Here is a 24,195-nt window from a genome sequence, read left to right on the forward strand (position 1 = left end):
AATTATCTCGACACACACCCACACACACATCCACTGTTCTTCAGTCTTTGTGAGGACCCTCTTTACCTCAACCAATCAGGTTGTTAGATTTCCATGAAACTTGGTGGAAAGATGGAACACGGGCTATGAAAGAACTCACCTGGACAAAGGCGCAGATTTAAGATTTCTTTTCACATTCTTTTGCAAAGATGTTCACGTTGTGACAGATTTCTCAGAGAATAATTCGTGGATCTAGATGAAAAAAAATCTGGCATTTTTTATGGGACTGATATTTATGAGATCCAAATATAAATCTGGATCTTGTGAATTTAATAGTTTCATAAGGGGGCTGTTGGGACTTGATGGAGGAATGTGCTCTTGTAAATGTCCATTCTAGTTTGTCTGTCTGTCTCATTTAATTTTTGGAAGCGTTCTAGATAAATGGGCTTTATCGATGCATGCAATATGGTGGCCTGTCAGCCTTGGTGGAGGTATGTCCTTTCTGAGCGCCCTTCAAGTTGACATAACGGATTCCACTATAGCCCCTTAGCATAACCTTAACCATCCCAACTAAATACCCCAACCTTTACGCTAACTGTAATCTGAGCCTTCAAACCAAAGACCGGCCAAAATGTTCTTACATTGTCGTGTCTGTAACCTAAACCGGCTTCAGACCAGTCACATGTTTTAATGTTGTGTCTGATCCGTGTACACAACAGCTCTGGTGACAAACACATGAGAATGAGAACAGGGTCACAGGATAATAACTGGATGTTTATTTCATTCTGTGGTACAGGGGGTGCAATGGAAAAACAAGCAGAGGCTTTCTTTGGAACCACGCCACTGATTGATTTCTTCAGTGAAGCATTTTATTGTTGGGATGAATAAAAGTCCGACAGCCTGGCAAACACAGAACTAGTGATATGACAAGAGAATTTGACCAATAGAGATGTTACACAAGATTTTATGAATCACTCTTTTGGTGAAAACTCTTCTTATTGATGTGGTGATATGACATCAAACTTGAGAATTACAAGTAAATGTTTGGACAAGATTTCTTAATTTTTTCTTAATTGAAGTATTTTCTTAAGAAGCTCACGTTTTCAGATTTCCCTACTACCACAAGAATATAAGGATCAATGAAAAGATTCAACAAAACCAATACATTGTAATTTGTTTTCCTTTAAAGGACAGTTTGACTTAAAAAAAAAAAAAAAAACTATTTGCTTTGACACAGAAAGTTAGATGATAACTTTACAGCAAGGAGCCACTTAAGTTTTTTTATTTATCCTAAATATATAAGTGGTACCGATCGTCTCATCTAATTCTCTGTAAGAGACCAAAATGTCAAACTGTTGCTTTGGGGAAAATTCAAAAAACATTTCATTAGACAGACCAACACCTTCAGATTCCAGGTGTTTTCTCATTGAGTTCAAGTCCTCTGCTTACTGACAACAAGAGTTTAGTCCAACATGTGAGATTTGGGAAATAAGAGTCAGTTTCTACAAACAGTAGAACAGCAGTTATATTACCCAGCAAATTCTATAATTGCCTCTTATTTACATTTACACTTAAACAAACGTGAGCCAGCGCCTTACGACAATATCCCAAGTAAGATCCTGAATCCTGTGAGACTATGAACCAAAGACAAACCTGAAAAAAGATGAAATTAAATCAAAAGTCTCATCATCACTTTGCCATTTTTAATCTTTCATTCACGTCTGCGTTTCGCTGCTTTATCACATTTGTCAGAAGACACTGAGCTGGAGCGTAGGCACAGCTTTCTAATTTGCCACACAAAATGAACAAACTACATAAAGAAGGCTCGTCTCACTCTGTCTTCATTAGCTCTGACCTTTACAAAAAGAAAACAGTCTGCCAGGAGACGTCTTAAATTTTCACTTGTGCGAACAAGGATGACGCGTTGACTCCTGGCCCACATCATCTGACATGAAAATGACCTTGAATACAAAAACACACACCAATTATATCAAGTATGTTACACACTATCATAATTTTCACCTCAGTGTTTTGGTTTATTACACAAAACTGGTGTGACAATAAATAAAACTCTCCACACATGAATAATGATGGACGTTAAATTTGTTTCCGATTTTCTTGCATACAAAAATACATCCGATTTAATTCCGATATTCAAAATATCCTCCTATCGTGTTCGATCTACACTGACATGAGGCCACTTTCATTCAAACAGTTTCCTCCGCTGACCAACAGCAGCTGAAATGACAAAAAACACATCTGAGAAACCGCAAAGCGATCTGACTGCTAAGTGGATTTACTGTTTGCTGAGGTTGTCTAACGCAGCTTACCTGTCGATGATGATCTCAACTACAGACAGTCACACCCTCCATTATAGAGATTAGAGGGGAAATGATACATTAAGCATAGCCTTTGTGTTCGTATGTGTTTGTGTTGTAAATACCAAGAAAATGGCTAAAAGTGGAGCTGCATGCTGGGATGTCACAGCGTATAGAATCAGTCTGTTCGATCTGTTACTTTTCATTTCCGTCTCACTTTATCACAGCGCATAGTGTCGTCTCACCACTGCCTTCTCATTTAAGAACCTTTAAGAACAATCATCGCCTCCATCCTGGCCAACTGACCTTTTCACTAATATGATGGATTTGCTGCCAGGGGTGACAGGAGTGATGCATTGATTACTAATGGTAATCGCAGCTATAGATAGTGGCTGAAGATCCAGACTTGAGGAGGGGGCGGGTTTCATGGACTGACGTCACAGGCAGAAGAGGCGAGAGCTGCCCCTCCCCTCCTCCTCGTCGCCCTCAACCTGGGGGATGCGGGGAAGCATTGCAGAGCGGGTCAGACCCCAGAATCGAGGCGGAGACAAGTCCTTCTTGGTGGCAGTGAACTTCCAGCCCATGTGAGAGCCGCAAGTCCGGCACTGAGCGATAGTCCAGGCATACCTGACGGCAGAAGAACAGGGCAACATATGTCACAATCGTCTACAGATATGCTTCCAGAAATCAGTGTAATGATTCCAGAAATCCCCGTCTGTATGTGACTCACACGTCTCGAGAACCTTTCATCTCATGCAGGAATCACAAAATCACATGTAAAGTGAGCACAGAGAAACTCTCATAATAAATATGAAAACAGCTTCTGCACAATGAAGGTCAAACACCTTTGTGAAGTAACAAACGTTTGCCACTGATCAAAACCTACAGTATGTTCATCAAAACCTTTATTTCACATTTCATGTAATATTTTTCATTAAAAATCCTCAATGCCGTCTTGGATGATTAGTATTTTATAAATGCAACAACCAACTTATGTCAGAGTGCACCATGATTTCACAGCCTCTTAAAGCGTCCTAATAAATGAAAATGTAGCATAGCAATAGAACAACATATTGATCAATGCAGATCAATTTAATTCTCTAATCATAAATATTCCACTGATCAGCATCTTGTCAGGGTCTCTTGAAATTTATATTTCAATTAATTTCCACTCATGAGAGAATAATAATCTTCACACATGTGCAACTGCATTATTAACAGGAACTAAAACTAATGTCATTTTATTAGATCAATAGTCTGATTTGATAGTTTGACAGTTTTGAGCCTGAGTGAGGTCTCAGTCCCTGCTGATCTCTGCTGAAGCCTTGTATTGTACAATGACCCTGGACCACAAACAAAAAGGAAGAGATGTTCCATCAAAAATAAAAGACATTACTGTTCATGATAAAACACAGTAATGCCAAAGACTTTGAATTTCAGGCAGTGGGCAACATCAGAATGGATTAAAGCTGCACCTTCAATGCAACGTGCCAGAGGTAGAGTGAGGTCTCACTCAAGTCTCATTTAAAAGGACACATTTATAAAAGCACTGAAAATCACAGTGACAGGTCTGAGTCATTCAATTTACTGTGTGTGTTATGTGTTGTATTATTCACAAGTCTGGGTGGGGGAAGAGAGCTTAATGGCATTAGTACGGCAGAGTTACCCTGGAAACCAGCTGTGCAGTGTGGATGGCCTGCCAACCAGGTTGAGGTTGTTGGCTTTGTAGACAGTCAGGGTTTCATGGACGTAACCGTGAGGGTTTACGTACGCCGCCATGGGGCCATACAGAGACAAGCTGCAGAGAGACAAGAGGCAGGTGGAGGATGTCAGCAGCAGCAGTTACCATTTTATTAAACAGCTCAGCCAAAAAGGAAATATCAGAACGATCCAATGAGACGGAACGGAGACTTCATAAAAGGTATCAAACTCTGTAGGAAATGCCAAAATCGAAATTTAAAATCTGCATCCACTGTAAACCAACCATTCAATACATAGACAATAAACTTGTGCATTATTCAAATCCACAAAGCAAGTAAACAGGGTTTTTTAAGATGCAACATACCGTGTCATGGTGAATATGTGCATTAAATGTGTATGATGAAAAACTGTAAACTGTTGTTAAATTTCAGTCATGGCCACTTATGTCAGAATAAGTATTGTGTAGTTTCAGTTTTGCAATGGAAGGTACAGAAATCATTTGATGTTATACAGCCTGGGATGTTTTTATGGTATATATAAGCTATAATCAATATTGTAAAATTAACAATGTGTAATGTAGCATGTGTCACTGATAAATCCAAGTAAAATCGTCATATTCACAGATTCTCCTGCTCTACAGAGAGTCTTAGTGTCTTTGTTTTGGTTCTACCACCTGCGACATCACTCTTTTGGTTCTGTGTTGCTGCACATTACTTGTCTGGGGGGAACGAGCTTCGATAAAGACACAGTACATTCTCTAAGTAGAGAAGTGGTCACTGGAGGACAAGATATTTTTTGGTGGAGACCAAAAACAGGGCTAGAAGGAGAAAACAAATTTAAAACTTGAAGAGCGCTTGGAGAGCACATGCCTCCACCTATGCTATGTCATGTTAAAGAAAGTTTCAAATAGAATCACTGGATCCTTGTACAGTCAGCAGCAGAAACTTTACTTAGCGTCATTTTCTCCAGAAGTCTTTTACTCTAGTCCAGTTGAAGTGTGGGTCCCTAATGGAAAATCCATTACCCCATATATATTATATATGTAGTGTCATTATTCAGAGGAAGTGTGCTTGAAAAGAAAAAGAAAATTTCTAATATCTTCCTCAGAAACCATATTCAACACAGAATCACTCACTGAGATTATCTGGATGACCTCAGACAAAACTGTGAACTACAGAAACAGCTCAGGTTTTTTCTATTAATAAAAATACTAAAAGGTCAAATGCACTGAAAAGTTAAGGTTTCTGTCTTTGAGCAAAAATAAAGTAAAGATGTACAACTCCTTGATTGCATTTATTTTAAAAGTAAGACGAACAAATACTTCAGGGAAAGACCTTTGTGAATGTAGGAGAATAAAATGTTGCATCAGGTTATATTTTTGATGTTATTACCGAATTAAATGACTTCCTGTTTGATGTGAGAGGGCTGTCAGTGCTGATTATTAGACCAAATAAGCAGTACTGGCTTTTTAGCTCTCTGTTTTGGAAACCTGCCAGATGGAAGAAGTCGGGGCACCGTCAAGTGTAATATCACCAATGATTATTTACTTATTTCAAACAAAATGTCCAGTCTTTTGAAGCTTTTGTAAAGATGTGCTGAGAAGAATTTGGACCAAGTAAGCTACGGCATGTCAAAATACTGACGTAGGAGCTTTTAAGCAAAAACAAAAAAACGATGTTCCTCACCTGAAGATCTCGTTTTTGGTGGTGATTTCTGTGTCCTGGCACTGCTTACAGCACAGGGACGTGCACTGAGGAGGAGAGAATAAAGGGAAGTGTTTACAGGATATACAGATGTCAAATTGTTCTCACTGAGGATCCTAGTAAACAATCAGACAAGAGCCGTTAGCTGGGCGACATGAGGTCAGACCTTCAGTGTGACCAAGGAGCAGAGCAGACGATGGGCAGACACACATCCAGCGACAGCTTTACAGCTCCTGGTAATGCAACCATGGTACTTTGTGTTTAGAGCTTGTGTGTCACTCTCTTAACGTCTGTGATTAGGTTACAGTGAGACTGGCCTTCATCACAGGGAAATATTTGTCATTTCTGTCATTATAGAATCCAAAGTTAAATCATACTGAGAGTCCAATGTAAAATAATTTCTTTGATCGATAAATGTTTATGATCGCTTTCAAAAAATCAGATTCCACTTCAGGTACATACCATATTTTTGCTGATTTTAAACTTTAAGACTTCAAACTTTTATATTTTGATACCTTTGTGATATCTGCTTTTTAAGTACCTGTCGGTTATTGTACATCTATAATGCAATATTATTTAGGCCTGGAGTAAAACCTGCTTTAACCTTTTCTTTCATGATGTAGACCACATGATACCTCTCACCCTTGTTTTAACAAACCTGCCCAGCAAAAGAAGGAAAGTTTTGATCTCATGATGTCACAAGAGGGAAGGTTAGCTAAGGTTATTATGATTCATCATGGGGCTGACAAATGGCAATCCATCCAGTTGTTGTCTAAATATTTCAGTGTGGACCAAAGTGATGGATTGAGGATGCAGTCCCAGGTCGACTGTGGCTGAAAAGAACCTGTAACTGCACTGACACACAGGACTGAGTGAAACCAGGACGACAGAGGCCAGACTGCATTGTACTGTTTATATTGAAAAGTGGATGTTAGTGGAGAGGAGAGGAAGGCAAGATAAAGTAAGAACAGCTTCTTTAATCTGGATCCAACTCACCATCACATTGGAATTTCAGACAACACATGGATAAAGTCACTATGCTCAGTATAGACTTTACTGTAGGATCTGTCTGCTGAGGAAATAGATGTTGATAATGACCCTGATGTATATTGTGCGTGGACTATTTATCTTTTAAAATTTATTGAGGAATTAATCAAACTCTCTTTGCTGATCTTGAACTTAAGAATGTAGACACTCTTTTGGTTGTGAAGGTCAACTGAGTGTCAACACACTGGTCACCTCCTGTCACTCATGGTTAAATACACCAAAGAACATCAGAGGCAGAAACAGATACACTCAAAAACCACACAGACTCTTACAGCACAAATCAAACCATGAGGGAAACGATAGCTGAGGCTGCAGGGTAAAAACGAGACTTAAAGTTTGGTGTGTTGGGAGCAGGGACGCGGGGTCACCTGGGACGTTTTCCTTACCCGGTCCATGATGTCCAGTTCACAGCGCAGTCTCTGGATGGCGCTGCCTATCTTCAGCAGCTGGAGTCGCAGAGCATCGTCTATGGGCAGACAGGCCGCCACTCTGTAGGAGAAGTCTGACAGAAACCAGATAGGAGTGAGAGAAGGAGGGATGAAAGCACAAAGAACAGAAACAAAGAGGCGAGCATGTGAGTGGACATGTGTGTGTGTGTGTGTGTGTATACGTCTGTGATCCATCTGTAATAAACAGAACAGAGGCTGACCTACGGCGTTCGTAGGGAGGGAATCATCCTTCAGATTCTCGTCCCATTCGTGGAGGTGTTTCTTCACTCTGTTCATGAGCGACTCCTGTGAGGTGGAACACAAGAGCCAGAAATCAACGTGGTTTACATTCGCAGCTGTGTGGTGTTTATGTACTGAGGAAATTCCAAGGCGTGCACGCAGGGCTGATTTACTCACAGAGTCATAGAGTGCATAGACCCAGGGCGGCCACGGCGTCAGGCTGGCACAGTGAAACTTCCTCTGTGATGAACAACAGTCGAACCATTAGTCAAGTCAATCTGATCGGATTCTGTTTCCTCGCTTTGCACTTTGTGAAGTCCTGCACGTTGATACCACTTTAACTTTCTGTGTATGTTTTCGTTTAAAAAAGCTGCAGCAATAACACATTTAACTATGATTATATTGACAGAAAGGTAATTGGCAGCTAGTCTGATAATCAATCAATTTCTTACGATTGCGGCACAGTTCTGATGTGTGTCTGTGTGTCTGACCTGTTGATATTTAGTCCACCAGCACTGGGACTTTTTGCAGCTCTGGTTTGTGGGTTTGGAAGAAGGGTGCATGTGGAGCCTGGTGAGGGGCGTGAGCTGCACGGCAGACAGGGGATCTGGAAGGATTCGCTCTGGAAGGATCTGTACTTTGGCTTGTCTGATCCTGGAGGAGAAAAACAGAGGGAGACGATGACAAGAGGCTGTGGAACAACCGACAGGGAGGGAGGGAAATGTGAAAGAGTGCAGTAGAAGTCAGATGAAAGTGAGGAGATGAGTAATTGATTAAACAACTGGTTGCTGGCTGGAAGATATCTGGTGTATGACAGGATGTTTGTAAATGTGAGGTGATCATAAAAAGGTGTGGTATGTACTTTTTCTCAGCAGGAAGAACTCATCATCCGAAATGCTCTCAGTGAGCTCTCTGAACTGTATGTCATATGGTCTGATATAAAAAAAAACTAATTTAGGGATGTCAAACTAAAGGACAAGAAATCACTAAGTTTCAAATTGAATTCAGAATTCAAGGACAGAGACTTGTCATGTCTATTTGCTTCTCAAGGGTCTTTAGCCACATTACTTAAAAAAATAATTAAGTTATCTGTAGAATTGCCCTTTACATTCAAGAAATGGTGTCATGGTATAATATATAATATATTTATCCTGTGTGGCAGTGAAAATGCCCGGTCAGATTAACAATCAAATAAATATAGTAAATATCACTGCACACAGAGGCCACCACAGCAGCTTCCATTTGACCGAGTGTTATCTTGAAATCTACTCTTATTAATGTCACTTGCAGGACAAGAAGAGGTCAACCGGATTATGTCCAGCCATTTGTGTGGTTTATATAATAACAACTACAGAAAGACGGAAATGAGGACTCCCGTTTTGTAACAATTTCCTGAGCAGTGGAGGATGTATGCACGCAGGATCTATAGTATGACTACAACAATTGAATAAGCAGCAAAATTAGCTATTTATTGCTGAGCGGCATTTTATTGCAACACGTTTATATAAAGAACAAAATAAACCCTCAAAAGATTGAACATAAACTCATCTTTAAGGAACAACTATAAATCTGATCTAAAACTCAAAAGTGCATGTTGAATAACATGTGAATGTGAATAAGAGCTGCACAAATAAATACAAGTGGTTGAGACTGGCTGATCACTTCTTCACTGTTTAAGACGATATGAGGAGTTAGGGTGCCCTCTAGTGGTGAACCAGGGGACCACTGTTTTTGAGTAATTCTGACGCTGAAAGTGCAGTCGTTACACGGAGCTCCACATAATGGCTGATTAAAACACACATACCAGTATGAAATTAGTTTGAAAACCTGCATGTCTCTTAGTCCTGATGACTATTGTGAGAACCAAGGCACAGTGTTTGTCTTTATTCAGTGACGGGGACATTTCATAAGAGTCCTGGTTTATGGGGCCAATTCAACTTACCCATCTGCTTGAGTTCTTATCTCATGGACCTTGAACCTCTGCCTCCCCACAGCTTTCACTTTGACTGTTTCAATACCGTACTCCTGCTCCTCCCGGTACGCATAGATTTCAGCTGTCGTCCCAAACTCTGCATCAAGCTCACTTGCATCACTGCAGGAATAGACATAAAACAAAGCCATTAAAATTAGACAGCACTCCATTTGTAGAATTGCACTGTATGAGGGGAGTTAGACAAATGTGGGTATTTACCATTGACCAGGCTTAGATGCTCTAATGGTATCCCAGGTTTTCTGTTTAAAATGTGACCATTTCTGGGCTGAAGCAGAGTGACCCCTGACAACAGCTCTTGGACTTTGAATAAGCTTCACCAAGTGTCACAGAATGCTCATCATGACTCGTAAACAAAAGTTTATGTGGGGGATATCAGTGGAGTGTCCATTTAACATATATAATAACCGAATGTTTCCCATCCATCACATGAATCCAGTCAGAGATCAACATCAATGTTCTGCAGAGGCAATTCCATAAACTTGTACCTGTGTGCGAGCACAGCAAATGTGCGGTCTTTCTGGATGACGCTCCTCATCATGCTGACCTCCTGTGGCCTGAAGAGCTGAAGAGGAAGCGTCTGTCCCGGCACCAGCATCACAGCCGTGTGTGGCAGCACAGGGATGGTCTGACAGCTGTCTTCATCATGGACTGTGCGGCCGTGAAACTCCTCCATGTCTGCACCCAGATACTGTCCAGGCAGGGGTCAGAGTCAGCACAACACAACAGGACCACAAGATGACCACAACAGATGCAGAGGACTCACAACACAGCTCTGTGAAGGCTTAAAAAAAATGCTGGGTCTGTGTTTTATGGCCCTGAAGTACAAATCTCAACATCATTACACAACAACAAATCACGGTAAAGGTAACTGCTCTTCGCTGAATGGACGGAAAAAGGAAAATGCTGACAAAACATATTATTATTTGCCATTTTGTGCTCTTATTTCTTGTTGTGTTTTTGTATCTACCGTTGTGGTTTCTTATTTGTTATTGTGTTTTCTTATTGCTGTTGTGCTTTGTGATTTGTTGTCTTTTGCACTTCAGGGCCACCATAGAAGTTGCACATGTGTGGTATTGAATATGTAGAAAGACATGACACGTTACACTGTGGCATCACTCACAGCATGGGATGTGGGAAGACTTTGGTCAAAGGTGATGATGTTGTGCTTCTCTGCATCTTCACTGTCTCGGTCTTCAGTCTCCATGCCATCTTCATCCTCCTCTTCCTCATTGTCTGTTATAGCACAAAGACAAAAGAGGCTGTCAGAGAGGCTAGTTAGCTCCCGGGGTGTCTGCTGACTAACACCCCAGTGGCAGCTTCATCAGCTTAACAAATCAAAGTGACGCTATTAAATGAACGGAAAGCGAAAGCAGTGGTTTCAGTCAGGATGAGATATCTGTACAGTGGCCCGCTGTGCAGCCATGCTATGTTAGCAAGCCGTTAGCCGGGGGATCAGATCAACTCTCTGCAGGTGACGCTGCGAGCGGACTTTCTGTGAGTTTAACTGTCACCTGGTAAAAGTTGTAGCTGGTTTCCCATGTTGTCGTTGATGTTGTCTTCGTCTCCTGCCCTCTCGTCAGCCATATCCCTGTGTTTACAATACTGACACTTCTTCTTCTGCGGCCTCCTCGGTGAGCTGCGGTTCCACAGCGCCCCCTCTCGGTTAGAGAGAATCACTTGCGCCAAAAGAAGACTAGAACCGAAATAAAATAAATCGACACTTCCACAAAATAACATATGTCACAGTACTGAGATTAACTTTTGAAGAATAAATGGAAATTATATCAAATATGATTAAGGAAGTACATTTGAGGTACAGCAGACAAGCAAATAAGTGAGTCAAACGTTATTTTATACACATATCCATTGTACATGTACATTTTAAATGTAGGTTAATAAACCACCTGTCAAACACCTGTGGAGAAAAACTACTGGAAAAAACACGACAGTGTAAAGTACTGAATTACATTTACTTAAGTACCATATGTGTTGCTTGTACTTTTTCTTTTATGCAAAACATTAATCTACTTTTACCACATTTCAGAAGGAAATAATGTACTTGTTACTCCAGAACTGATAACCATAGTTATAATTGCATGTGAGTGTCTTAAAAATCATGATAAAACTATATTACAGGTTGGGCTATTACCAAAATCCGGCTGTTTATATGCATTTCTTTCAAAATAAACATTGATTTACTAAACGAAAATGTATATTTATAAAAGTTAACTAAATACGGTCATAATATAATATTTCACAGTCCAATACAAGTTTAAGTTAACTCCTTCTGACAGACACTATTACTGTACCTGCACTGAGCCTGGTAAATGCCTCACCGTTTGGTTAAGTCTCAAAGAAGGTTAATATAGTGTGAGAGAGGAGACTCTGCTGAACACTGTGTGGACGTTACGCTTGTGCTGTCAAAGATGTGGGAGTTACAGCAACTTTAAAAGTGTCCCTCTTCCTGATTTTCTGAACTCGTTAATGACTGAAGTTGCTGAGATGGAACCTGAACCACAGATGCTGATAGTTGATATTCTGTGTTACTGTGTTTTGGTTGTTCCCTTAAGTAAAATAGCACAAATTCTCCTACCTTCCAAAGAATGAACACACTGCTGTGGAGACACTGTCAAATGTTGCCCTGAAACATGTTTGTGTTGAAGGCAGTTTTCATGTTTTCTCCACAGAGTGGTTTATATTTTTGTTAAAACAGCATTTCCAAATTACAACAATGGAACAGTAATTGACTGGTGTCTTTGTGTAAACTGGAAAAAGATAATAAATGTAAGAGGGTAAAAGAAGAAATATAACAGTTTTCTTGGAATTGAATTGAATGTTGGAATTGTGCAGGATGGGTAAATACAAAACATCAAACTTAGATAAAGTGTTAAGAATTATTACTCAACTGTGTAAAGGGAGTGTTTTATGGATTTTTAAAGATTCTAAAATCTTGTGTTTTACCTAATATGCTAAAAGTGTCTAATTTATTTCTCTTCTCTATGTACTTGAATTATTTAATGATATGAGCGGTTTGTTTATGATGCTGCATTTGTTGTTTATGTAGTGGACCACAGGGAAAATACCTAATGCTTCCGCCATTGCTAATAGGGATTCCTAATAAAAATTGGTTTGTTAGAGAAATGCATCCTCAACTTAAACATCCTGAATAATGTTGGATTAATTTGACATCTTGATCAATGACTGAAGCTAGGATGACCGCAGGATGGGTGTGGTGCCTGCAACATGTGATGTCCAACCTCCCTCAAACCAAACGGTTATTGATCCACACTGCTGGCCACTCTAGTGCTGCGCTTTACAGCAAAAACCTACACCATTAGTGGGAGACATCTGTAATTGATGTTGCCCTGCATAGCTAGATGAGATTTGTGCAGCAACACAATCAGTGCTTCCAGGATTCCATCCAATATAGCCTTCTGTCATCTCTGCTCCAGCACATTCGATGTTGAACCACGGTTAAATCGTAATGAGGGTTAGAAGTAACTTACATTTTGACACCAAGAAAACCTGAGCTACAGCTTATAGAACACTGTCCTCCACATTGTTAAACAATAAGCACCAACCAAAACTGATATGTAATAATTAAGTTAATAGGCGGGAACAGGGTAAACTTTTAAACAGTGTTGATTTATTGTTCAATACACCACATGACAGTTGGCAAAACAGTATGTGTAATGGTCCATGAACACAGCAGCTGCTGTTCTGATGTTGCAAAACCGGTCCAGCGTCTTTGCCGTCTTCCAGGCCGACATCCACGAGTCGTGCCGTCCTCTGAAAACAGGGTTGGGCCTTTGTTTCACTGATGGCAGCTCCACAGTCCACGCGTGTCAGTCGTCTGGAGGGGCTCGGACGAGATCACAGCTGCAGCGATGAGGGCTTATTTGGACCTCTGCCTCATCTTCCTCCTTTTACGCTTCAGCCTATTGAAAAGAAAGTGCAGCTGTCAGCACAATGTACAAAGGTTTCCTGGTACCTAACCCTAGTCCATTATAGAGCACATCAGGACAGATCACAGGTCATTTATACTTTTACATGTCGGCAGCATCAGTCCAGAACCAATGCTATAATCTGATAATGTAGGTTGAATCCCAACTGAATAATTATTGCAAATATAAGTTGTGATTGGAAAGATTTGTATTGATTGGACATACATCTGACAAGCTATACATTTAACTGTAGTAGAAATTGTGTTGAGACCCTTCCTCAAATTGAAGCTTGTTGATGAACCAAATGTTAAATTTAGAGAATGCAAGGCACTTAATTATTAATCATTTAATGAGCATAATTAGAGCATTGCTTAATCAGCCAGACTAAGGACATGATCATATGATCCTGCCTTCATCTTCCAGTACAGGACAGACTTTTAAGCACATGTCATATACATTTAATGTCCCATCAACTGTTCATCTTAGTTTAAGGAGTAAAACTAGGATGGCTACCAGTGAGTTTTAACACATCACTAGAACTTTACTACATCTACCTTAGTGCAGTCATTATAGCAATAGTGTAAATTTCAGCTGTAGCCAGTAAACTACTATATTGTATTGGTCAAGATGGTAATGTTGAGAACATTTAAAATGTTCAACCAAAGATTGTGTACTGGGATGATCAATAGGAGATTCTTATTCAGCATGAGTACACGTGCTTTTCAAATATGAAAAAAATAAGCTATGACTAGAAACCAGGTATTGTCAACATAACTGAGTGGATCATTGATGCTTACCTGCGCATACGCTTCTTCCTCCACTAGAATACAAAAAGAGACAAGTATTAAGGTGAAATCAAGATGTAAACCATGTGTCCCCCTCCCACTGACAGACAGCATGTTACTGAGCTGCAGACAGAAGCAGCACATAGATCTTAAATAAGTAATAAAGGCCTGTTTGTTAATGTCCAGGAAACATGGACGATAAAAGCAGCTGCATGCGATAAAGGGTGCAGCGCTGCAGACCCCGCAGCGTGCAGCACTGAGGCCTTCAGGTAGCATTGGCATTACTCAGCACATGGTATTGTACTATTAACTGCTGATGCCAACATAAATACTACTGTTAAAACACTGGAGGAGAGACTGAGCAGAGACATTTAAAGAGAAAGGTAAAGTTAACAAGGTGTTAAACAGCAGGGTTCTTAGATATGTTAGCTTGTTAGCTAGCAGCGTCGACTACAAGGGAACAGGAAACAGGAAACAAACAAACTATAAACTCCATCTTACCTTAGCTCTCATCGTGTGGAGAAGATTCTGTGGAGATAAACACAACAAGATTAGTAAGAACTGCGGATGATTAACAAAAAGTAGAGATTCGTTTGGATTGGATCGGAGGCGAAATTTTGCTGCGTACCTCGAAGCGAAAAGAGCATGGAAAGAGGATGTGACGAAGGACGAGAGCGGTATTTATAGGGGTTGTGGCGTCGTCCGATCATACTTGAATCATGGGAAATGTAGTTCAAATGGGCAGACGAGCGCTTTGGCCGCTCAAAGGCAGAGATGGAAGTAAAGGTATTAGAATAACTGACGTAAAGTACTTTGTTAGAAGTAAAAGTTCTTGATTGAAATGTTACCTGAAGAAAAATAAAAAAATTAAGTATTATCACCCATTTACATGAAAGTAAAAGTATCAATATATGTAAAAATGAGTAAAAATCCTGTTTTCAACACTTAACTGAAGTAAAATAAAATAAAAATTTGAATGTATCCAAGAAAAAAAGTTCTGTAGTGAAAGGTCAGTTGAGACTGAGATAGTTTATGTTCATTATCCTGCGGTTAAATAGACTGTTTCCTTTGGGCGTTAAAATAACAGCCTTTTCTCCCAATCATCTAAAACCAACACATAATCTTGTTTAAAGAAAACAACTATTCATCACTGTTTGGAAAACTCTTATAAATTAACATTTGCAAACGTTGTGGCCCAATGATGACAGGCATGTCTTTTTCTAATTGATCATAGGATACTGGGTTGATATAAACCAAAACAAAAGAAAGAACGTAGTATGCACAAAATGATGCAAACTTCAGGGTGTGTTATGGATAAAGATCCATCAGTTTGTTATTAAAAGTGTTATTGTACATCATTATGTGTGAAATTTAATAGAAAATCAATAATGCCTGGACAGGTGAGTTACTTCACCACTTGATTTGTAACAGATTTAACCACATATATTATAGGATACTACCTCTGTGTAAACATCTTACAGGCTGTATCCCAGCTCTTCTCCATTACATTTTTAATCTTAAATCCATATTGTTTGAACATAAAAAGGAAGCAGTCTTGATATTTTGGTTCAAGTATTTCAGACTTTGACAAAGACCTTCACAGAAAACAAACAACCGTATGAAAATGTTTTTATTTCATTAGATGTAAAGTTCCATCAACCACTGACCAAACAAAGCAGAATTTTACTTTTCTTGACACGTTGAACTGTTGACAAATCCGACTCAACAAAGTCCCTGTTCTTTAGATGAAACTCCGCCCTTAGAGGATTTGTCACTGGTCCAGCTCAGCTTGTTCTCAGGTGTCACAACATGAATGATGTCGTAAAGCAAGAAACGGGTATCACAAATAGAAAAGTCTCTCAAAACTGGAACATGAAGGTTTCTACCTTTTCATAAAGTTAAAGGGAAATGGCAGTAAACATAGCATATTGTTCCCGTAAGTCAAAATCATTACAATTGCGTGTGTTTCTTTTTTTTTTACAGTTAAATATTCTAGTCTTCTGCTCGGGTTATTGCCTTAAAAACATCTAGTGACTAAAACATTTTAGTTTCATCAAAACACGTGGTCAGGTCATGATGATAGAAGGGTAAGTGTAAACCCTCATTACAACTAACTCTGGAGCAAAAACAACTTATATATTACATTCATTTTCAATGCTGAGTTACATTTATGGAGTTGCCGTTGTTCATCATCGGGACAAATTCACGATTCAACCCTTTACTGCATGGTGTGGTCAAGACAAATATAGATTTTGACACAGATGAAACGCTTATGGTCTTTAACAATGTAATATCATCCTTAAAATCAAGTATGATTTGAAGTCACTGTTTGAACACATAGAAATAAAAATAACTTTGTTGCCAAAGGAAAAGCACACGCAGCATTTCAGTTGAAATTTCACATTGAAGAAACAGTGAGTCCCTCGTGAACTCAGACACACTGATGCCTTTACAATGAGATGACAAATATGACACCATTTTCTATTTACTAACCTTTTACTCAGTTTGGTGTCAATAACACCAACTCCCATTAAAACACAGTGGAAGCTTCGGTTTTACTGAAAAGTAAATTTCTTCTGCAAATTGTACAAGCATGAAGAAAACCAAAACATTTTAAAATTTACAAAACCAGGTATCATTTACACATTTACCATTTGGCAACATGTAAATTCTAAATTATTTGCAAATAGTCTTTAATTCCTGTTTAAATTAGGCGAGAATGCATCATGTTTTTCTTCAATGCAGCAAAGAGTTAAACATGTCGTCCAAGCAAGATCCTTCATCCACATTTTTCATGAATTCCTCAGTTTAATTTGTGTTATTAACACTAGGGGGAATGACTGACAGACAGTGTGGAGCAGTTTGTTGTGTCTTCTGTTGCTTCTCTGTGTGGTTTTGCATGTGTGGAAAGGCAGTGTTTAATTATTACAATTCATCCTGCTGCTTCGGTGTCCTCGGCTGGCTGACCAGTTGCATTTTCTGCCGTCTTTGAAGCCTGTAAGACGTGGAAAAAGGTCAGAAACAGAATTAATTGAGGTAATGTTAACCACATTCATAAGTAACATCTGGCTTTTGTCTGCCAAAGGAATGGATTCAATCTACATTCACCCCCAGGTCAAATGACTGTAGTAAAGACTAGTTGAACCGGCTCCTGCTATCAGTAATGGAAAGTTGGCACCCGGGTGAATGTGCTAATTTGGCAAGACCACGCGATGAGAGAGTGCCTCAGTTGTCAGTGCTTAGGTGACGTTGAACTCTACTGGCAGAGGGAAAGGAGTCATTCGCTTTTTTACTCTTGTTTGAAAACCCTGCGTATACTCGCTAATTTTGGTGTAAAATAGGAATGTGTTCGTTCTGCAGCTGGAAGAAACACTTCAGTGGGTTTACGGTAAAACAGTGAGATTTTCAAAGTCTAGTTTTGTTCATGGTACACACATGAAGCCTGTGAGCTCTGGATCACTCCAACATCGATTAAAATAACAACTCACCTTCTTTTTCTTTTTCTTCTGTGTTTTACGGCTTGCAGAGCTCTGTAGTAAAGTCTATGGAAAAGAGGAGACATTTCAGAATAAAATGTTTTACTTTCAGTTTGTGATGAAGGAGCTGCAGGTAGAGCCAGTCATTCACAGTCTTACCCTCAGCTCTGGATCCTGAACTTCATGCTCTGACTTGTAGAACTCTGGATCGAAGGGTCCGTTGGTGATTCTGTGAGGCCCGTTGGCCATGAGCAGCACTGTGAATTTAAACTGAGCTACAAACTCTCCTGAGAACAAAGACGCAGAAAGACGGAGGTGGTGAATAAAAAGTGACGACAAACAATGTAAAAAAAGAAGGTGCAGTTAAAAACGCTCACCCTCTTTCTCGTGCAGTACACTGAAGGGCTGTAACAACTCATGTTTGGCACACTCCACCACACCCAGACGGGCTTTAGCCTCATCCTCAAATGCCCTGATGGAAAATGTATGGTGGCATTAACTAAGAGCTTGAAGCCAAAATGTTCCACCTGATGTAAATCTACATAAAACTTCAGCAGGGGGTGAATTAGGCATAGCTGCTTTCAGACATGCACTGAGCTCCGGTGAAAATGGCTTATGTTAGTGTGGTGTTCGTACCGAAGAGTGAAAGGCATGGCATCAAAGCGTCGTTCCACTTCACTGAAAAACGTTCGGGAGGTTTTCATCTTCAAGCCGTACTGCTTACTGGGGTCCCTCTTGTAAATGGTGGTCCTCAGACCTCCATCTCTGGCCTGGATGGAAATAACAAGAAAGTAAAAACAATAAATGTCAATTCTTTACACGAAAGAACTTTTTGGCTACAGAGGAAATATGCACTTTCAACAGCACAGGTAAAAAGAAACAAGGGGACACTGACCTTCCCTTCTCCAGTGCTGATCAAAACGTCAACAGCAAAAACTTCATGTACCTCAAACTCTGCCTTCTCGTGGTCCTTCCTGAAAATTCATTAACAGCACTACTTGTCATTAAAAGCAATTCATATTATAAACTGAGTCTTAGCATTTATTATAATTCATAACACCAACAGAATGCTTTAGATTTCTCTTCCTTGACTAAATGTACCTTTGCTGGTCTGACGGATTTTGGATTATGGTCTTCTCTCCATCAATGACATGTTGTTTCAGCTGATGAGACAGCATACCTTTGAAAACACAGAGGCAGGCAGAGAAAAATGTAATCAAAATTGGGGAAAGTGAACAGACATACCTGTACAGGGTTACAGGGTTACAGTCATCAATTATCTTCCTATTAAGTAAACAAATCCATTGCGATTCAAGAAGTAACATTAGGGAAAAGCCTAATTCAAACGTTAACACTCAATATTTCAAAGAGGGAGACAAACTTTTTACATTCACTCACCCTCAATAGGTGAGCATTTGAACGACTGAGCAATCTTATTCCAGGCGTCTGTCACTTGAGTGTTCTGACAGAGAAAAAAAACATCATTATTTCTACAAGCAAAACACAGTTTTAACTGACCAATTAAAATACAAAAACCTAAGAGCTAGCATGCAGACTAAAGAAAGACTCATTCTGGCTTGCATTTGAAACCATATGCAATAAAATGGTGTATTTTTCTATATGGTGGATACAGAGAAGTGGAAAGAGGAGCAGAACACTGGAGGAGCTGCAGTGTATTACATGACAGAAAAACCTGCTCAAAAAGAGGATTTTAACAAACAAACACACATTGCCTGAGTTTTAAGACCCATCAAAAGCCACTGTAGTTTGTCATGTCGGCAAAAACAACTAAACAGATGTCTAATAAACTTGGTGGAGGGATGGGGCCCGAGGAGGAATCCATTAAATTTAGTTGTGGATTAAGATTAAGGGGAGGATTTATTCCCCTGGTCCATGTAACTGCCTTTTATGACAAATAAATCCTTTATCAGACCAATTCCTTTTAGAACAGGAACTAGATGTTTATGTGAAGGATTGCTCGGCCTTATAGAGGTACGTGTTCTACTGATTGCCATTCTAGTTAAGCTTGCGTTGGTGAAGACTGTGACGAGGGGGTTAAATGTACCTGGTTACCAGGTTTAACAAGGCGCAGAGCTGCTTCTGCACAGAGATGAGCCGCTTTGACTACGTCGGCTTTACGTCCTGTGATGGGGTTCTCCTGCAGAAATAAAACAGTGAGGAGGACATGAAGGTGAGCTCAAACAAGAAGACACAACACACAAGTATATATATATATATAAAAAGAAGAAGAATAAACTTGCCTTACTGGCTCCCACAACAAAGCTGTGAGCTACGTTGGCAATGAAGCCATCGACATGAACCCCGAGATCTCTACATAAAATAAGATGAAAAGAGGATAGAGTATGAAGTAACGCTAAAACAAAAGTTAATTTATTCCACCTTTAACTCCTATCCAGCTGTCAATATTATGTTGATGCAGGGGCCAATCAAATCAACTTGGAATGGACAAAATATCAACTATGTTCCACTTTGGAAAATTAAACTAATAAAAAGCTGAACAATAAGAGAAGGTCAGACAAAAACAAATCAATATCCTCCGTTATGGTCATTAAACAGCAGATATAATCCAAGGTGAATTTCGTTTTGGCCGTACATCAGCTGGAACACAGTGAAGGACTTATTGTGAATTCAAGGGAGCAGTACTTCAGACGACAGTAAGTTGAACAGACATGGCCAGACAGTTAGGATATGAGGGAAACATACAAACCTAGTGTGCGTAACCACATCCCCATGACGCATAACACACACTTAAAATCTACATGTAGCACAGAGGACATTACAGACGACAAAGACATTGGTGGCAACACAACAACTGAGATGAGCTGACTTTCTTTTTCGAAGCACAGCATCGGATTAGAAAAATCTGATGAAAGGGATTTGGCAGATGGATGACCATCAAAATTAAAATCGAACATATCACTCAAAAGACATGAAAAACACCTGACCCTAAAAACATCAAATTTGTCGTTTGCCACACTGGACAGACAGAAAGACAAGCAATTAAGCAAAGTTCACACGACACGGTTTTCAGTTTCGCAACTCGTTGTCAAAAGCGCTCGATCTGCAGCCAGTAAACGCTACGTGTGAACGATTAGAGAGCAATCGCAGAAGTCGGAGTCTGCTACAATTCCAGACAATCAGAGCACAGGAGGGGGTTAAGGTGGTGAAGCTACGGGTCAGGCACAGTGGTGGGGTGCCCACCGTCTGTAATCGGGGAAATCGATCAATTACCATGCATCTAACTGACAGGGTAACACAAACTCAACATGGCTTAAATTAACTGCATCGGGTTGGGACAGAAAAATGCGGCATGAGTCGCTCTGCATTCTTTACATTAGTGATGCCCATTGAAGTGTTTCACCTCGTCCAACTTATGTATCATTCTATGAGCAGGATGACACAGAGGAGCAGGAGGAACCGTCGGATTCACCACGGCACTTCTCATGTGTGCTTGCGTGATCAAACGTAATTTGGAGACCAGACATACTAGTCAGAGGTTTCTCCTAGTGAAAGATCGTGTAGTGTGTGACCCCCGACGGCAGTGAGTTGTGTTGTATGAACTCACAACAACTGCAAGACTCCTGATCACAAGACAGCAAGTCATGTAGTGTGAACTTAGCTTTACTGATGAAACAGAGAGAATACCACATCACAGAGAGATGGGAGGACCAAACACTGGGGGACTCAAGACACATGAGGGAGGGAGAGGGGGTGACATTGTTGCAGAGTGGGGTGCCTACATTTTGACCAGATCCCCATCTTTAAATGTGTAGTCAGAGTCACTCTTCAGGGGAGAGAAGTGGCAAACACAGTTATTGACTGAGACGCTGGTGGGAAAGGCAATGCCTAGAAGAGGGAAGAGAGAACCACCAAGTCTTCATTTGGAAATCATCCACACGTTTATCAAGAAATCTAAACAAGGAAGGTGGGGGTGACATTTGAATCACACAATGTTACACTGTCATACTTAAACGCAACAACAACCTGTGATTTAAAGTTACTAAAAACTGTGAAATCACAAACACTCAAGCAATGGTTTGAGTGACTGCATCTATGCTCTTCTTGATGAGTCCACCTCAGCTCAGACAAAATTGGATCCTCTTGACTCACCTTTCTTCATATCCTTCTCCTTCTTGAAGACCTTTCCGGTCTCAGCCATGATGTACACATCCCCCTTCTCACAGAGGCTGAGAACAGACACCCCAGGCGTGGCTGTTTCCACGACCAGACGCAGAGCCTCTGGGTGAGACAAACAGCAAACGATAGAGAGATGCAAGAGCAGAACAAAGTAGAGCAGGTGCTTACATGAATGTGCCAGTGATGAGACCAGAAACAACAGCGAAACTATGCATTTCAGTTTGTTGACCCAACGCTCATCCAGTGCCAGGCTTAGCTGAGCTGCTTAGAATCTTACAACACAGATATAAATATATCTTTAGATACAAGATATTTGCATAGATTGAAGTGTGCAGATGATTTTTTTTCCTCATTCTGTTTGTTGGTTAACAGTCAAATAAACACTGAATGCCCAAACATGAGTGATGATCAAAGAGGACTTATAGTGTAACAAGTACGGAAATAGAGTGATATGACAACGTACAACATTGGCAGCTGTTGGACATATATTATAGATAAGTTCCGAATTGGAAATGTGTCACGAAAATGCAGGGTACGCAAGTCTATGAACTAATATGATACCACATCTTTATAGTATATTAGTATATTAGATTCATCCGGATAAAACTGCAACTCTCTTTTCCTGGGAATCACTTCTTCTCCTGTCCAAAACAGAAGTTTGACAAAGATTTCATGCAGGAATGTCCCACCAGTAAAACAGCGACGTGAACAACACACTAGACTTCAATTATGAAAAGTTGCACTAGTGCTGGCAAATACAACACTACCAATCTCGTTTGAAAAGGGTTTAACCTGAGCCAGGTCATACAACTATGATAACAATCGTCACTTGTATAGAGGGTTAGTAGCATACAGCAGATAAATATACATTATATAAGTTGTTATTCTTGTAAATGCACAGGTATGTGATCGGCTGATCCATATATACAAATATCATAATATATGTATTAATATAATAACATCAAAATATTAGATGTGTATACCATTTTGGCATCAAAGTAATTATGTATATTGATTTGTTTGTGTATACAAAGTACAGGATTTTGTAGTTCTTTTATCTATTAACAGTTCCTTCGACGAATTTTCCTGAAAATATTTTGTGACACTGACACTGTGACATGAAATGAGATCGACTGTGACAGTGATCATCCATATCTATGACTCCTGATGCCTTCTACACCGGTGAATGAAAGTATATTTATCTTAATGCATCTTAGACAAAAATCCAAGAAATATCAAACTTCTGGTTCAGCAAATGGACAGAGGGCATAAGAATGTTGGCACCTGAGTAAGGTTGCATCCTTACAAGTACACCACACATTCAGCCTGCAGCAGACTTGTCAGTGATCTGTCAGTCAAAGACTTTTAGACTAACTGACATGTTGTTCAGCTTGGTGCTGTCAGTCAGAGAACATTTTTTTTTAAACACAGAGGCTCCACATCTGCTGACTGCTTCTCTTTACAGTTCACTGTACTGGGTCACAGACTGAGCTGGCTTGTTTGTCGGCGGCTAGGCAGCTAACAGAGGAGCTAGCATGAACTAAAGCAGAATCAGCAGAACCTGCTAGCAAGCTAGTTGCATAAGCATATGTGCTTTTCGCATGTAAACCACATGGCGGCGACTGTTGCTGCTGCTGTTGCTGCTGCTGCTGCTGCTGCTGCGGGGGAACTGACGTTAGCTGCTGCACCGCAGGCCGAGAATAGCGGGTTATCTCTCCCAGTCCCCACCAGGCTGCTGGTTCCCGGTGACTTACGGTTGGCGATGTCACCCCCCATCTTGTACTTGGTGACCACCAGGTCCTCGGCTATGGTCTGCGCTTGCTCGTCGTCGGACATGTTTGCAGTGAAGTTGCCGTCGCTCCTCAGCCCACAGAACAGCGACTGTGTCCCGGCTGCTCAGCTCGGCTCGGCTCAGCTCGGCTCAGCTCTGCCCGCTGCTGCTGCTGACACGGGCCTCCAGCTGCCCCGCAGGCCCCGCCCACCACACGCTCCTCACGTCACGACGAGCCAGACCCGCCAAAACGTAAACATGCTGCACGATCATGGATGTTTGTAAGAAGTTTTATCATAAAGTAATATGTCTCTGATACACTGGGACCTGGTGTAGCCGGGGTCCATCAAGTCATTGTTCTTTGTTCAATACTTTCAAAATGATCTTAAAACAATTGTCAGATACCCACATGGACATTTAAGCAGTCTATTATTATGGCGGAATTACTAAATGGGTCTAATGGGTTGAGAGCCAACACCTAGATCCATCCATGCATCCATCCATCCATGCATCCAACAGAGGCTGAGGCTCAAAACTACTACAGAAGTGGCGATGGCCATAAAAAAGAGACAAAATAACTATGAACAGATTTAAAACTAATTCAGAGAGACATCATTTGTAATGATTTTGTGTCTGTGTCTAAGTATTTTGC

At 40.4% G+C, this 24,195-nt stretch overlaps 2 protein-coding genes and 1 long non-coding RNA gene across 3 annotated transcripts; all 3 read right to left on the bottom strand.

The window, feature by feature from the left end:
- Nucleotides 1-732: 732 nt before the first annotated feature.
- On the bottom strand, nucleotides 733-11,068 carry crbn (cereblon). Its single transcript, XM_035152651.1, has 11 exons — nucleotides 10,921-11,068; nucleotides 10,530-10,642; nucleotides 9,895-10,097; nucleotides 9,359-9,508; nucleotides 7,908-8,070; nucleotides 7,594-7,656; nucleotides 7,398-7,482; nucleotides 7,135-7,250; nucleotides 5,684-5,748; nucleotides 3,964-4,095; nucleotides 733-2,924 (listed from the first exon to the last, which is right to left on the bottom strand). The coding sequence occupies exons 1-11, from the start codon at nucleotides 10,991-10,993 to the stop codon at nucleotides 2,735-2,737; spliced, it is 1,353 nt and encodes a 450-aa protein (XP_035008542.1). The 5' UTR covers nucleotides 10,994-11,068; the 3' UTR covers nucleotides 733-2,734.
- A 1,967-nt stretch (nucleotides 11,069-13,035) lies between these two features.
- LOC118105343 lies at nucleotides 13,036-14,860 on the bottom strand. The gene is made up of 4 exons (XR_004695114.2): nucleotides 14,767-14,860; nucleotides 14,640-14,666; nucleotides 14,151-14,173; nucleotides 13,036-13,347 (listed from the first exon to the last, which is right to left on the bottom strand). It is a non-coding gene; the product is annotated as an uncharacterized LOC118105343 (long non-coding RNA).
- Nucleotides 14,861-15,750: 890 nt separating this feature from the next.
- Nucleotides 15,751-23,764, bottom strand: pa2g4a (proliferation-associated 2G4, a). Its single transcript, XM_035152099.2, has 13 exons — nucleotides 23,527-23,764; nucleotides 21,746-21,874; nucleotides 21,376-21,481; nucleotides 19,876-19,945; nucleotides 19,680-19,772; nucleotides 19,013-19,076; nucleotides 18,716-18,794; nucleotides 18,510-18,588; nucleotides 18,251-18,384; nucleotides 17,992-18,086; nucleotides 17,774-17,901; nucleotides 17,627-17,680; nucleotides 15,751-17,133 (listed from the first exon to the last, which is right to left on the bottom strand). The coding sequence occupies exons 1-13, from the start codon at nucleotides 23,606-23,608 to the stop codon at nucleotides 17,071-17,073; spliced, it is 1,176 nt and encodes a 391-aa protein (XP_035007990.2). The 5' UTR covers nucleotides 23,609-23,764; the 3' UTR covers nucleotides 15,751-17,070.
- Nucleotides 23,765-24,195: the final 431 nt, after the last annotated feature.

Source organism: Hippoglossus stenolepis, chromosome 3, assembly GCF_022539355.2.
Source record: "Hippoglossus stenolepis isolate QCI-W04-F060 chromosome 3, HSTE1.2, whole genome shotgun sequence".
Taxonomy (NCBI): Eukaryota; Metazoa; Chordata; class Actinopteri; order Pleuronectiformes; family Pleuronectidae; genus Hippoglossus; species Hippoglossus stenolepis.

Coding starts and splice junctions, on each gene's coding strand:
- pa2g4a (XM_035152099.2), bottom strand. CDS start 23,608: ATGTCCGACGACGAGCAAGCGCAGACCATAGCCGAGGACCTGGTGGTC. Junction 19,077..19,679: donor TTGTTAAACCTGGTAACCAG/GTACATTTAACC, acceptor TTTCTCTGTCAG/AACACTCAAGTGACAGACGC. Junction 17,134..17,626: donor AGAAGAAAAAGAAAAAGAAG/GTGAGTTGTTAT, acceptor CACGTCTTACAG/GCTTCAAAGACGGCAGAAAA.
- crbn (XM_035152651.1), bottom strand. CDS start 10,993: ATGGCTGACGAGAGGGCAGGAGACGAAGACAACATCAACGACAACATG. Junction 9,509..9,894: donor TTTGCTGTGCTCGCACACAG/GTACAAGTTTAT, acceptor CTATTCCTGCAG/TGATGCAAGTGAGCTTGATG. Junction 8,071..9,358: donor ATAAGAACTCAAGCAGATGG/GTAAGTTGAATT, acceptor TTTCTCCTCCAG/GATCAGACAAGCCAAAGTAC.